The 14665-nt window shown below is 48.9% G+C and overlaps 1 protein-coding gene across 1 annotated transcript in view; it reads left to right on the forward strand.

Moving 5' to 3' along the window:
- stra6 (signaling receptor and transporter of retinol STRA6) overlaps nt 1-14665 on the forward strand; it is a 63258-nt gene that overhangs the window by 19057 nt on the left and 29536 nt on the right. The window contains exons 5-7 of the mRNA XM_085972307.1: nt 311-450; nt 2030-2196; nt 5943-6068. Coding sequence (XP_085828433.1) covers nt 311-450; nt 2030-2196; nt 5943-6068 — 433 coding nt within the window. The remainder of the gene's footprint in view (nt 1-310; nt 451-2029; nt 2197-5942; nt 6069-14665) is intronic.

Genomic DNA, 14665 nt, shown 5'->3' on the forward strand with positions numbered 1-14665 from the left:
CCATAAGACAACCCTTTTATCTCCGGAATCAGCCTAGTGAACCTTCTCTGCATTGCCCCCAATGCAAGTATATCCCTCCTTAAATAAGGTGCCCAAAACACTCTGCAGTACTCCAGGTGTGGTCTCACTGACGCCCTGTACTGTTGTAGCGAGACTTCCCTACTTTTATACTTTCCCTTAAGACTGTGTCTTATTGATAAAATAATATTTGATCAGGGTATTTTAATGCAGATCAAAGCCACATTCAGTCATAATTCTCCCTTGGTCCATCATTTTATTTTGATATGGGTAAAATGCTCTGTATTTACAGTCCGGTTGGCTTCCTCGAACATGACTACCACAGAGGAATTGCTGCTGCTGTGTTTGGAGTGCTCTTTTGTTCACTGTGTATGGTGGTTCTTGATGACAATCCTTTACCCTTCGTCACGGAATCCTCAAAGGAGACCAAAGGTAAATGGACAAAATTGCTTTAACTTCAAGGTGGAAAATGTGTGGGATACTCTCTCATAAGAACATAAGAAGCAGGAGTAGGCCATTCGGCCCTTCGAGCCTGCTCCGCCATTCAATGAGATCATGGCTGATCTTCTGCCTCAACTCCATTCACTGGGCCTATCGCCATATCCCTTGATGCCCTTACTAGTCAGAAATCTATCGACTTCTGTTTTGAATATACCCAATGACTGAGCCTCCACAGCCCTCTGGGGTAGAGAATTCCAAAGATTCACCACCCTCTGTGTGAAGAAATTTCTTCTCATCTCAGTCCTGAATGGCCTACCCTTTATCCTGAGGCTGTGGCCCCTGGTTCTAGACTCCCCGAGTCCCAGCCAAGGGAAACCTTCTCCCAGCATCCACCCTATCAAGCCCTGTAATAATGTTGTATGCTTCAATGAGATCCCCTCATTCTTCTGAATTCAAGAGAATACAGGCCTAGTTTACTCAATCTCTTCTCGTATGACAGTCCCGCCATCCCAGGAATCAATCTCGTGAACCTTCGTTGCACTCCCCCTATGGCAAGTAGAGAGAGAGAGGGGGTAAGAAACCCAGGACTGAAGGCCAATTGCCCCCTGACTTTAATGCAACCCTTTTTACAATAACACCCAGGAAGTGGAAAATCTTCAATACCAAGATTTTTAAAAATGCATTAAAGTAACTTCTGTCTTGTTGAATTGTGAATTCCAGCTTGTAAAATGGCTGGTTAATGAAGAATGGGATCTGCACTCCAGTGAAAACCATATTTGTGTTTTTTCACAACATTTTTAGAAAGAGATTAGCCTCTGAACAAGCAACTGTACCACAAAGTAATGCGCACAAACCTAGTTCAGTGCAAGTGGCACGTGGTACAAACTAACGCACTGGAAATGTGACTATTTATAATGGGTATCCTGGCTGTGGTTTTTTTTAATAAGATGGCTGTGTTTTATGGACATTGAATGTAAAATGTTTTAGATGATCTAAATTAAATAGCTGGACTGTTTTTACTGTATTAAACCTATCCATGTTGACACCTTAAAATTGTGACATAAAGTGACATCTATAGACGGTAAATATTGTAATCCAGAATATGTAGAGCAGGGGTTCCCAAACTGTTACGGGGGGACGAGAGACATCTCTGGGGTTGGGGGGGGGGGGGGCAACATGGGAGAAATTGTCTAATGGTGGATTTTATTTATTGCGTTCTTATGGGCTACTCGGACGAAGCTTTAAAACTCCTGGGAATTTTTTATATACAGTAGTTAATTTACTTCCAGATGTACCAATGAGAACACCGATACACCAGACGATGACCTACAGAGCTTCCAATCACTGTAGACTACAGCGTGGTCTCAGTTGCCCAGCAACTATCCAGTCTAAAGCCGGTGTGCTGGTAGGGGTATGCGGGCAGTTGGTAGATCTAGAAGGAGGTACACAATCCAGAAAAGTTTGGGAACCTTTGATGTAGAGGAAGAACTCATGAACTTTGTCCTATTGGGTACTCTGCTATAACCAAAATTGCACTCCCTCTTTTTTTTTTGTCTTTTTTTTTATAAAGAGTACTGGAAGATCACTGCCTTGCTTTACTATCCAGCCCTGTACTACCCCCTTCTTGCATGTTCAACTGTCAGGAGCAAAGTAGGTTACCTGCTCGGCAGCCTCCTAGCCTGGCTCCACTGTGGCGTTCTCCTTTGGCAGACCATTGAATGCCCTTTATCGCCAAAGGTAATTATTTCTCTTTTTTGCTTATGCAACTGTCTTAAGTTTTAATCAGAGATTTGTTCTAATTCTAATTACTGCACAAACAGTATCACTATTGCTGCAGCTTGAAGTGATTTGTAGAAAACCAGGACAATAATCCTTTTTCTCTCGTTATCTGGAAAAGCAACTCCTTCTGCTTCTGAATGCTGAGAACCAACGAGAAAATCTCTCCGTCTGCTTTTTGCCTCGATTGCAAAACAGACTTGATTATCTTTCACATATTCGCTCTCCTGAATGTAGCAAAGAGTCCATCTATCCCAGGATATGCCCAGAAATGAGGTTGTCTCCAAGGAGCCCCCTTATCGTTGGGTTGTCAATTCTGCTTGGCCATACTCCTATAGGTTTCATCAGGACTCCCTGCCTCCTACCGTCCCACCATTGGGCATCTAACATGTCCATCCTTGCGGCACATTGCCTTCCCAAGCCAATTCAAAGGCAAACATGCTCTTCATTACCTGATTGGATGATGCTGTCAGTCAAACAGCCATTTTATCCAGTCTCCAATATTTTAATAACTAAAATGAGAATTTAAAGTCCCTATTACAGGAAACTTTTTTTTATCTGGCACTGACTGGACCGGCGTGGTGCCGGTTAATCAAAAAGTTCGGATTACAGAGAGGTATACTTACCAAGGTACGAGAGCCCCGTACACAGCCACAGGTGCAGGAGCCCTGGTTACACGGCACTTGTGCAGGAGACCCGGTTGCACGGCCACAGATCCAGGAGTCCCTGTTGCACGGCCACAGATTCAGGAACCCCGGTTGCACGGCCACAGGTGCAGGAACCCCGGTTGCACGGCCACAGGTGCAGGAACCCCGGTTGCACGGCCACAGGTGCAGGAGTCCCGGTTGCACGGCCACAGGTGCAGGAACCCCGGTTGCACGGCCACAGGTGCAGGAACCCCAGTTGCATGGCCACAGATCCAGGAGTCCCGGTTGCACGGCCACAGATTCAGGAACCCCGGTTGCACGGCCACAGGTGCAGGAACCCTGGTTACATGGCCACAGATCCAGGAATCTCGGTTACACGGCCACAGGTGCAGGAACCCCGGTTGCACGGCCACAGGTGCAGGAACCCCGGTTGCACGGCCACAGGTGCAGGAACCCCGGTTGCACGGCCACAGGTCCAAGAGTCCCGGTTACACGGCCACAGGTGCAGGAACCCCGGTTGCACGGCCACAGGTGCAGGAACCCCAGTTGCATGGCCACAGATCCAGGAGTCCCGGTTGCACGGCCACAGATTCAGGAACCCCGGTTGCACGGCCACAGGTGCAGGAACCCTGGTTACATGGCCACAGATCCAGGAATCTCGGTTACACGGCCACAGGTGCAGGAACCCCGGTTGCACGGCCACAGGTCCAGGAGTCCCTGTTGCACGGCCACAGGTGCAGGAACCCCGGTTGCACGGCCACAGATCCAGGAATCCCGGTTACACGGCCGCTAATATACAGTAAAACTTAGCTGAACCTACTCCTGAATTTTGCCAGTTGGGAGATTTCTGGATATTTAGGTGCCGGTTAAAAGAGAGTTTCCTGTAATTTTTCTCCCGAGTTTGCTCTCCGCAGTGTCCAGGAGATTAATCTTCAATTCCTGGAGACTCCAGGACTGTCCTGGAGTATTGGTAACCACTCCCACTCGGTGGCCTAGTCTGTTTATCACTCTTGACTATCGGTGTTGCTGAGTTTCAAGTCCTGTTTTACTTCAATGTGGAATGTTGTGCTGGTCACAAAGCTAGCCATCTCGCGCCCTACCCTGGTGGTACTGGAAACTCTGACCAGTTAATGTGATGCAAGGCCATGGGGCTACAACACCTTCCCTCCCTCTGTTTAGTAGTTACGCTGTTGTCTGTCAGTGCCGTAGCTCTTCAAATTCAAGAGCTGAAATATTTGACCAGATCTTCCTTGCGACTTGCCTGTGTCGAGTCCTGAGCCGCCTCCAAGCCACCTGGTTGTGTGTCAGCCATGGCTCAGTGGGTAGCACTCTCCTCAATGTCAGAAGGTCATGGGTTCAAGCCCCAGTCCAGGGACTTGAGCACAAAATCTAGGCCGACACTCCAGTCCAGTACTGAGGGAGTGCTGCGCTGTTGGAGGTGCCGTCTTTCAGATGAGGCATAAGAAATAGGAGCAGGAGTCGGCCATTCGGCCTGTCGCGCCTGCTCTGCCATTCAATAAGATCATGGCTGATCTTCTACCTCATCTCCACTCTTCTGCATGATCCCCATATCCCTTGATTCCCATAATATCCAAAAATCTATCGATCTCCGCCTTGAATATACTCAACGACTGAGCCTCCACAGCTCTCTAGGGTAGAGAAGCCCAAAGATTCACCACCCTCCGAGTGAAGAAATTCCTCCTCCTCTCAGTCCTAAATGGCCGACCTTTTATCCTCAGACTGTGACCCCCCTGGCTCTCGACTCCCCAGCCAGGGGGAAACATCCTCCCTGCATCTACCCTGTCAAGAGAAGTTAAACCGAGGCCCCATCGGCTCTCTCTGGAGGACATGCACGATCCCATGGCACTATATTTTTTAAAAGAGCTGGGGAGTTTACCTGGTGGCATGGCCAATATTTATCCTTCAACAAACTCCTAGGGGGCCGATTTTCATTAAGCTGTCGGGAAGGAGGCGGGACTACAACTTTCGGGTTTTAGTCCCGCCTACATCGACGTTCGGCCAATCCACGCGATTTTCCCTTGATTGACCTTGTTGAGCCCGCTCAGCAGGCCAATTAAGGGCCACCCGGCAACAGGTGACGTCACAGACTGAAATTTCATCTGTCGGGACGTGCTGACAGATGAAATATCAGTGTTTCACAGCTGTTTGAAGCTGTCAAACACTGACAGTCTGAGTTCTAACCTGAGTCCTTCTACACAGACTCAGTTACAACTCTCAGCAGCACTCCAAGCTGAAGGCTGTCACTTTTGACAGATGGCAGCCATTCAGCTTTCAGTGCCGGCTGAGTGATGGGCTCCCGACGCCTAGAGGAAGAAAGGCTGTTAAGGTAAGTACAGGTAATTTAAACTTCTTTAGACACACCAAACACACTTACCTTTGCACTCATGCACCCATCACTCACCTGAACACCGACATCGCGACCCCTCCAAGTCCTTCAACCCGACGGCCCACCTGCTCTAACCTGGCGTGGTTTGGAGCCGTCGGGAATCCCACACGACACCCCTCAAAATAGGGATTAGGCTGAAAACTGCCTGTTAACAGGCAGTTAATTGGCACTAATCATTTCCCGCCTCAGGTCGGCGGGTCCCAGTGCGGGGCGGGTACCCGCCTCCTCTGAAACTTGCGTGGAGGGGGTTTTTGGGCGGGATGGTGTCGGGACCCCCGAATTCGGGATTCCCCCCCCCCCCCCCACACGCCTGAAACCCCGCCTGACGGCTCCAGGAAAATCGACCCCCTAGTTATCTATTTCATTGCTGTCTGTGCGGGAGCTTGCTGTGTGCCACTTGGCTGCATTACAACAGTGACTACACTTTCAATGGTTGTAAAATGTTTTGGAATATCCTGAGGTTGTGCAAAGCGCTGTATAAATGTGAGTCTTTTTCTGGTTGGAAGGTGGATGTGGGTAACAAATGAATGGAAGTTGAGTAGTTCACTGGATGGAGCAAAATCTGAAGGTGAAGCAAGAGATTCACAATCTTGCAATATGTTTACTGTATTTAACCTGTTTCCTACTTTTTGCTGGGGTTTTTTTCTATCCAGTTGTACAAATACTATTCATTGCTGAGAAGCCTGCCCCAGCTTTTATGCTTGGTGTTTCTAAGTCTCGTTTATCCTGTGTTGCTGCTGAGGAATGGCGAGATCTCTGGAAACCTGCCCTTGCGTCAGGTAAGTGTCAAAGTTAGCTCTGGGTAATGTGAGGCTCTGGTCTTGGGACTTTACATCAAGGTGAAGAGTCTGAGGGGGGTGACCTTGTGGAGGTAGATAAGATAATCGGCACAGCGAGAAAATTATTAAAAAGTTGAACTGGGAGTAGGACAAGGGGACATGGGTTCAAACTAGGGTGGGTATCCGGGAAAACGTTCTTCACAGAATGAGCTGTGGACTCCTGGGTAAAGGGGTGGAGGCAAAAATCCTGGAGTCATTCAGGAACCAATGTGGGGATCTGTAGATCTTTCTGAATTAAGATGGCTGAATTATCTTCCTCCTTCATAAAGAGCTGTGTCCAAGTTTGCCTGTTGCCATTGGCTAGTGATCACTGATTAAACTAGATCTTGGCGTGTTAGTGTTCAACTGTGATCCCAATTGGAGGGCATAAATACAAAGTAACTCAATCCTCGTGTATGAATTTCATATACTGTACCCAGCTTTGCCTCATACCCCTTAGATTTTTGTTAACCAAAGGTATTATCCATCTCCTGATATAAAATTAACAATAGATCTAGCATTTATTGCAGTTTGCAGAAGAGAGTTCCAAACTGTGTGAGTGTTTTTTAGACTATGTCCCCTAGTCCTAGACTCCCCAACCAGCAGAAATAGTTTCTCTCTACCCTATCTGTTCCCCTTAATATCTTGAACTTCGATCAAATCACTCCAACGTCTAAATTCTAGAATACAACCCTAGTTTGTGTAATCTCTCCTCTTAATTTAACCCTTGGAGTCCGGGTATCATTCTGGTAAACCTACGCTGCACTCCCTCCAAGGCCAATCTATCCTTCCTAAGGTGTGGTGCCCAGAACTGCTCACAGTGCTCCAGGTGTGGTTTAACCAGGGCTTTGTACAGCTGCAGCATGGATATTGGGATTGACCACCTGATCAGTCGATACTGTAATCCAACTCGATTTAATTTGAGCCATGTGACCTTCAATGGAGCAGTGGTACAATTGCCTGGATTCATTGCCTGGCTGACTGCCTCATTTAGCAGCGGGTTTATAATTGGCGCACTTGTTCGGTCCTTGGCTTCTACTGATCGTTTTGATTGTGGCTATCTGGTTAAACTTGGCCTGCTTTAGGTGGCAATCTGATTTCTGTAACGACTCCTTTTTAACCTCTGCACTCCTAACGACGACAATGGGTGAAGTTGTTCATTGTGTGTGCTGTGTATTACACTAAACCACTGGCTCAAGGAAGATCTCCTTTCCACATGTTACTTAAGCGGCTGAAAGTAGATTCCTTGTCAAACTTGTTTAAACTCCTTTTTAAAGCTGGATGTTTGTTAAACTACAGACAAACTAAACCGACTGCATTTCTTTGGTCTTCACTGGTCCTGTGAGCAGTATTTTGGGGGGTTTTTTGCCCTCCACTTGTGTCTTCAGATCCGGAAGACTTTCAACACAAGAAGGCCCTGATGCAAGAATCTGGTTCACCGTCTAACCCATTCTCTATTTTAAAATCTCTGGTGCTGTAGTTTTCATAAATGTGTAGGTGCCTCCCATCCACTGGACTTGCACTTACAGAAGTTTGGGTGTTGATATCCTTGCATGTGGATAATTTGAACAGAAATTGTACTAGAAAAGTTCTACGCTTCATTGAAGCCTATATGTTAACGGTCATGCACTTCTGAGATTCTCACTGTTTCAGAATCGGCTTGTGCTGTATTAAATCAGAGTTTATATTTTCTATTAAACTTGATTTGTCATTACTTTTGTTAAACTAGCAAGGGCGGGGGTTGATTCTATCCCTGGTTTATTCTGAAGCCTCTCCCAGTGCGGCCAAAAGGTGCTCTTTGTGCTCATCGCAATGTGGGATGGTGGCGATCGAAACACATTGGGCCGTATTTTCCGATGCTTGCGGGTGTGCGCGAGCTGTGTACACACCCGTGGGGACCTCGAGTGCTGGTTTCAGGCATGCACTGGAAACCGGCACTTCTGATCTGTCGAGAGTCCTCTTGGAAGATCATCCACCTGCCCGGGCGAAGGGCCTCTGCGGGCGGAGTGTTCCGCGTTCTGCAGAACCACCACCCGCTGAAAACCTTCAAAAATCTTGCGCCTGTTTAAAATATTTAATGTAATTTTAAAAATGGTGATTTAAAAAATTTTTTTTTTAATGTTTTGATGTGTTTGTGGAGTGATCCCCATTCATACTTTTGACGGGTCTAAGCTGAGACCTGTCACAAGTATGAAGGAGGATTCCCTTCTTTCATTGGTTCCCCGTGGCCCACGTGATCCCAGGGACCCGTGCGAACCACATGTGCCCCTGGGCCCTGCGCATTTCGTAGAGCAGAGGCCCAAGAGCGGAAATGTCCGGCCCTTGGGTAAGGGCGTAGATTTTTTTTTTTCCAGATCGGAGGCCTCCGCACACAGGAAGCCTCCGATCAGAAAATATGGGCCTTTACATCCTAGCCACCCAGCGTCTAATAGGTCAAGATGCAGAGATACCCTGTTGATATTCTATGGGAAGCAAGTGTGTAATATAACCCAGGACTCTGCTGATTCTGACCGCTCTGCCTCCCTCCTACACTGTTCCAATGAAGCTCAGTGTAAGCTCGAGGAACAGCACCTCCTCTTTCGATTAGGCACTTTACAGCTTTCTGGACTCGACATCGAGTTCAACAATTTCAGACTATAACCTCTGCCCCCATTTTTTTGGATGACAGCTGTTGATGATTCTGCCATTCCCATTTACACCTCCTCTAGACTCATCTTTTGTTTCTTGTTCCATTACCATCTCCTTTTGCCTTGCACCATCATCCTTTTTTTGTCATTTACTCACTCCTGCCTTCCATCCTATCACTGACCTATTTCACCCACCCACCCCCCCCACTTTTCCTGCCTCTACTTGCTGGAAACCTGTTACAACACGGTGGCATAGTGGTTAGCACTGTTGCCTCACAGCGCCAGGGACCCGGGTTCAAATCCGGCCTCGGGTGACTGTCTGTGTGGAGTTTGTAGGGGGTTTTTTCCTGCTCTCTTGCCCGTTCTGGCCTCCTGCCAGGCTTCGTGCAAGAATTACCCTTGAGTGGTTCGACCCACTCCCCCTACGGTTCTAGACCTTGGACTTAGATGCAGAGAACAGTAGTGCAGAGAAAAGGACTCAATAGACCAGGCTGAATAGCACGAAATGGATGCTTCTTTTTTTTAAACAGTTTGAAGCATTACAAAATACATGTCATAGGCACAGATTAAAGTAACTACAATCATGCACAAATTTATGAACTTGACTCTATGGAAATGGGGAACACACGGCACATCGTAAAAGGGGAAACACATTACGATTTCCCTTAACTCCCTCCCCTATACCTAAACTAAGTTTCGACCTGGGGAACCTGGGATCATGCTCACCACTCTCTCAATCGCGAGAAAGGGGGGTTCGCAGCCCTTTTGGCACCGCTTTCCGTCGTCACGTGGATTTGGAAACTTCTGGCGCAGTCGATATTCTCTCTCTCTCGGCGATGGGGTAGACACAGCCTCGATGAGCGCTCGTCAAGGTTGAGATCCACTAAGCCTGTCGTGGATTTTTGTTCGTGGAGTAGAACAACAACCCAATGGGATGTTGAGACACGGAAGTGTCAGGCCCGGACTGTCTTTTTGTCTCCGGCCTGGTCGGTTCTCCAGAGGGTTTCTTCTCCGTCGGCCTGGGTCGTCGATGATCTCCCGACCCCCGTACCCGGGCCACCCTCGTCGTCTTCTCGTCGTGGCCGAGCCTTGTTTGGCTGAACACCGACCACGTTGTCTTTTTACCGAAACCGTCCGTCTTTAAAAAGACGAAAACGTTTTCATCGATTCTGCATCTGCCGAAGTGGAAGAGGCGCCGATCCTGCCACCGTCCGAAGAAGTTGAAGTCACGTATATGGACTTTCAATCCATAGTTATACTCTTTTGGAACAGTCTTATCTCCTGCCAAATCATAGTCCTGTCTTTGTATTAATTTTGGCGGGCAGAAATCTCTGCAGGGGCGCTTTGTCTTGTAACGGAGCCGGTGATAACTTAAACTGGCCTTCCTGGCCGATAATGTCTTTTAATGTCTTTTGCATTGTCACCGCGGCTCGGTTCGCATATTGATCGGTCCGGAGATTTTCCTTGATGGCTGCTAAACGGTTTCTCCTTTGTACAATAAATGGGTATGAGTGATTTTGCATTGTCCGCCCATATCTTGATGGGCCCCATCCTGTACTTGTAATCCATTGAATATGTATGCTGTTCCTCTGAGTTTCGGTTCCCAGATACTGGCTTTCGCGGGCTCACTGTCTTCAATCCACAAGCCTGTCTGGCTTGCAGTAACAGAAATAAAATGGTTCATAAACTGATCACGGGGCCTGGCGGCCATTTTGTGTGCCCTTTTATCAAAGGTTTTTCTGTGCAAGCTTACTTTGGTCAATAAACAGTCTTATTTTATCCAGTTTTCTTGCGTGATTTTTGCTGAAAATTGCGAATCTTACAGGCCCCCCTGTGATACTGATAGCTTGCTTAAAGTATCAATAATCCTTGATGAGCAAATTTTCCCTGATTCCCCACATCCAAACATTCCCGGCACTTAGCTATCTATGACCCTCACGACACATGCAGTTCCCATTTCCGCAGAAAACGAAAATTACCTTTTGTACATTTGGACAATCATAGACAGCGTATTTTAAACTATAACACATTCACTTGTCAGATGTGCGGGGGTTGATACCCCCTGGCACCATCTGCATGCATCTTTTATTAATCCAAAAAAACTTAAGAATGACTAATAACATAACAATACTTATTTCCTTATAACCCAAAACAATCACAAAAAAATTTAAAATGGAGGGATGCTTAATCTTATACTAGCAGCTTAGAGTGGGGTATCTGCTTCCCCCATTCGCACATAGCGTTCTCTCCATTCTCCTGTGTTCTCGTGCCTCTGGAGGCGTTTGCCTCTTTTGCAATGCACGAAGAGCAAAAATATCACAATCAAAACCTGACATACTACTAGGATATGGGATGCTATTCTAATCCAGGCGGGGACCTCTATGTTGGTGAACAAGTCCCACCATGGTGGGATGGTTATGTCCAATATGTCTTTTCCTATCTCTAAAGTCTTCTGCTCCAGTGTGTAGAAATGTTTCTGTGAAATTATAACGGCTTTTAAAATCTTGGTGAGGTGTTCGGGAAGAGGGGGAATGACATAACCAAAATGCGCGACAAATCGTTGTAAGTCTGTGAAATTCTCTTTGATAGTGATGTGAACGGTGGAGGGCGCAGGAATGGGGACAATTCGTTGTTGTGCCACTTGAACCTCGGCCCTGGGTTTGAAACAGAAACTGCTATCACCGACCGAACACCACTCGTGTTGTCCGTATCGGTACTGAGGCGCTGCAGTGGTGACGCAGTATGTCCCACCCCCGATATATGCTACCTGTGGGGGCACATGGTCCTCTGCCATTGCCTCCATGGTGCAATTCACCGGCTTTGCGCTAGCAGTCCTGAACCCGCACTGCGGTTTCAGAAAGGCGTTCAAGTGCTGGGGACACAGGATGATGTGTGCTCCCCGGCTCCGACATCCCGAGAGGTCGGTGCCTGTCATCGTACGCTCCCATCTGATGACGTAAGGCGGGACCACTGCGTAACGAATGTGTGCGCCCCCCCCCGAATGACTCCAATGTTCTCTACTCTGTACACCGGGGCGGGCTTTGCTGCGGGACCCAACACCGGCATTCTTACTACTATTCCCATAATAGTGTGATTTGAATGTCCGCAGTCCACTGGGACTGGGTATGCTTCTGCGGCTAGTCTGAGCTGGCACGGGCTCAATGCATTCTCAAAAGGGTGGAGCGCTTGCAAGTGCTTGTTGCTGATCCAGGACGGGACCAAACCCTGTTTTAAATCCTCAAGATTACTGCGGCCCTCGCCCAGTAACCACGCCCCGTACAGCACACAGGCCTCGTTTTGCGCAGCTTGATCGGACGCATTCCGATCCTCAATGAGTGCATTTACCGTTCTCGCGTGTTTCTCCAGCTCCGCAATTATGTCCTTAAAGTGTAGTGTCATGGCCTGGTCCTCATGCAACTCAGAACCCACTACCTTGTTTTCGTCTGTCAATATGTTCCTTAACTGGGCTTTTAAACCGTTGATCTGTGTCTGCAGCTCCACGTTATCTAGAGCGTTGACAACAGATGTCCCGGTATTAAAAGCAGTGAATATGTCATTTACAGTACCCCTTCTTTGCCTCCCGACTCGATCCAAAACTTCTGGCGGTGTGGTGCATAATTTGTCTCTGTCGATGTCGGCAAAGTCAAATTCGTAAAATTGTCTAAACATACGGGTTAACAGGACCTGGTATAATTGTTCCGTTTCTTTGGGACACCACTCCGGCAATCTTACCTCAGTGAGATTTAAAACCACTGAGGCCACCGCGTAGTGTACCCCTTGGTACAGCACCTGACCGGTGGGTACCAATACTAAACCGTTCCCGGGTCCCTTGGTGGTGGTTGGGCACCCTCCTTTCTGGGCTAGTGTTACCGGAAGCGTGGGCATAGTCCGATGGGTATTATTACCCAGTCGCTCCCACTCGACCGTAGAGTTTCTCATGTCCTTTCCCAGCTTTCGTAGCCACCACCATCGCCTTAGTGGTACGTTCCCATTGCACACCAGACAAATCCTCTTTCCCACGGTGACGCTGACTCTGGGCGCAAGGATCCTCACTCGAGGGCACGTTAACGAAGTCTCTTGGTAGGCAAAACCGAAGTTGCTGGAATATTCCGTGGAATTTGTTCCCAACCAACCTGGCCATCTCCCTTGGTGGAAGTAGGTGGCGGTTTCCTCAACCTCTCGCTTCCCCGTCCCATCCGTTGCGATGGGGGCCGTGTCCCCGGAGCATCCGAAAATGATGACGTCCTTGGTGCGGCCTCGGTAGGCCCCCCCGCACCCGATCGCCATGAACGCGATGAAAATCCTTTCCATCATATCCCAGGTTTCTGTAACCAACAAAATGATGTAGCCGGGCTCCCGATAGGTGCTGGCCTAAATTAATTGGACGCGCGGGTTCCTGGACCCCGCTCCCTAACAAACACACATACCGGGCAGACCTCAAAATTGTACTCTTAACACCATATACTTTACATTCCTTAAAACTATGACCATAATTACCTAACTTAACTTATGTACAGCGCCGCCCTCCGTGGGGCGGCTTTCCGAATCCCTATGAGGCCTGTCGTGTGCCACACCCTGCAGTGGGGCTGCATTGATCTTTGGCTTTGATCCCCTGCAGCCTGTCGCTGCTGAACGGGGATCATGCCTTCCTGGGGCTGCTCTAAACCGTGGTTGGGAAGGATGGGGAGAATCTGGCCAAAATTTTCTGGGCTGTGGCGCTCGAGCCGACCTACGAGGGGCTGCTTTGGGTCGGGCTCCCGGGGCCGATGGACCGGGGGTTGGGACTGTTACCGTCACAGCCTGTGGTTCCTCCACAGCTGCCGGCTCCAGCTCCCCTTCCTCAGGCTCCACCCCCCCGGGGTCGGGATCTGTGGCTTCTGACTCCACCTCACCTGTCCCTACAGGTAGTGGGCCTCCGCCCCCATTCCCTACCTCCCCCAAGCTTGAGTCGAGGGCGGGATCGTCGCCCTCTGACTCTTCCTCCTCCATGACTGGGTCTAAGGCGGGGTCGAGCTGTTCGTGCTCTCTCCTGCCTAAATCCCATTCAAAAGATGAGACCTCCCACTCCAATGGGATGGCCTCTCCCTTTACGCAGGCTACGGTACCAGCCTGTGTGGTCTGTGACTCTGTTACAGGCTGAGGATCTTTGTTCTCCGACCTGGTCCCCTTTGATGGCCCTTGTGCACCCGATTTAAATAGTTTACACTGGTTGATGTGAAACCATTTGGTACGTCGGGGCGTTTTCACTGCATAAACCATGGGGCTGGCCTTGTCCACAATGCTGTAGGGCCCCATGTACAGTGGTTCAAAACTCCCTACCCTGGCGTAGTTTCGGACCATAACCTGGTCTCCGACTACCCACTCTTGTTGTTTCCGAGGTTCCAACAACAGTTTATTTCCCTGGTGCTGTCTTCCCATGTTCCCAGCCGCCTGCCCATAAACCTGTCTCAGGCGCTCCAAGAGGGTTTGGGCGAATTTGTCCCGTTTCACCTCTCGGAGCTGGCCCTCAGTGAGCACCGGGGCTAGCACATGGGTGGGTGTTCGCATGATCCTTCCAGTCATTAACTCGTGCGGGGAATACCCCGTGCTTTTGGACTGGCTGGCTCGGATCCCCATGAGGACTAAAGGCAGGACCTCCGCCCATTTCTGGGGCGAGCCCATTGTCTCTTTCCTCAGCTTTTCCTTGAGGGTCCGATTCATACGCTCAACAATCCCGGATGACTGGGGATTGTATGCTACGTGCCACTTTCCCTCAATGCCCAAGAGCATGAGGGCGTTCTGCATTACTTGACCGGTGAACTGACTCCCCTGGTCGGACTCTACAAAACGGGGGAGTCCCCACCGTGAGAACACTTCCCGAATCAAGATCTTAGCAGTACCCAGTGCCGTAGCTGTTCTGCACGGGAAGGCTTCTACCCATTTGGTGAACAC

The sequence above is a fragment of the Somniosus microcephalus genome, chromosome 32, assembly GCF_052327205.1.
Source record: "Somniosus microcephalus isolate GS21.2 chromosome 32, FLI_Smic_1.0, whole genome shotgun sequence".
Classification (NCBI taxonomy): Eukaryota; Metazoa; Chordata; class Chondrichthyes; order Squaliformes; family Somniosidae; genus Somniosus; species Somniosus microcephalus.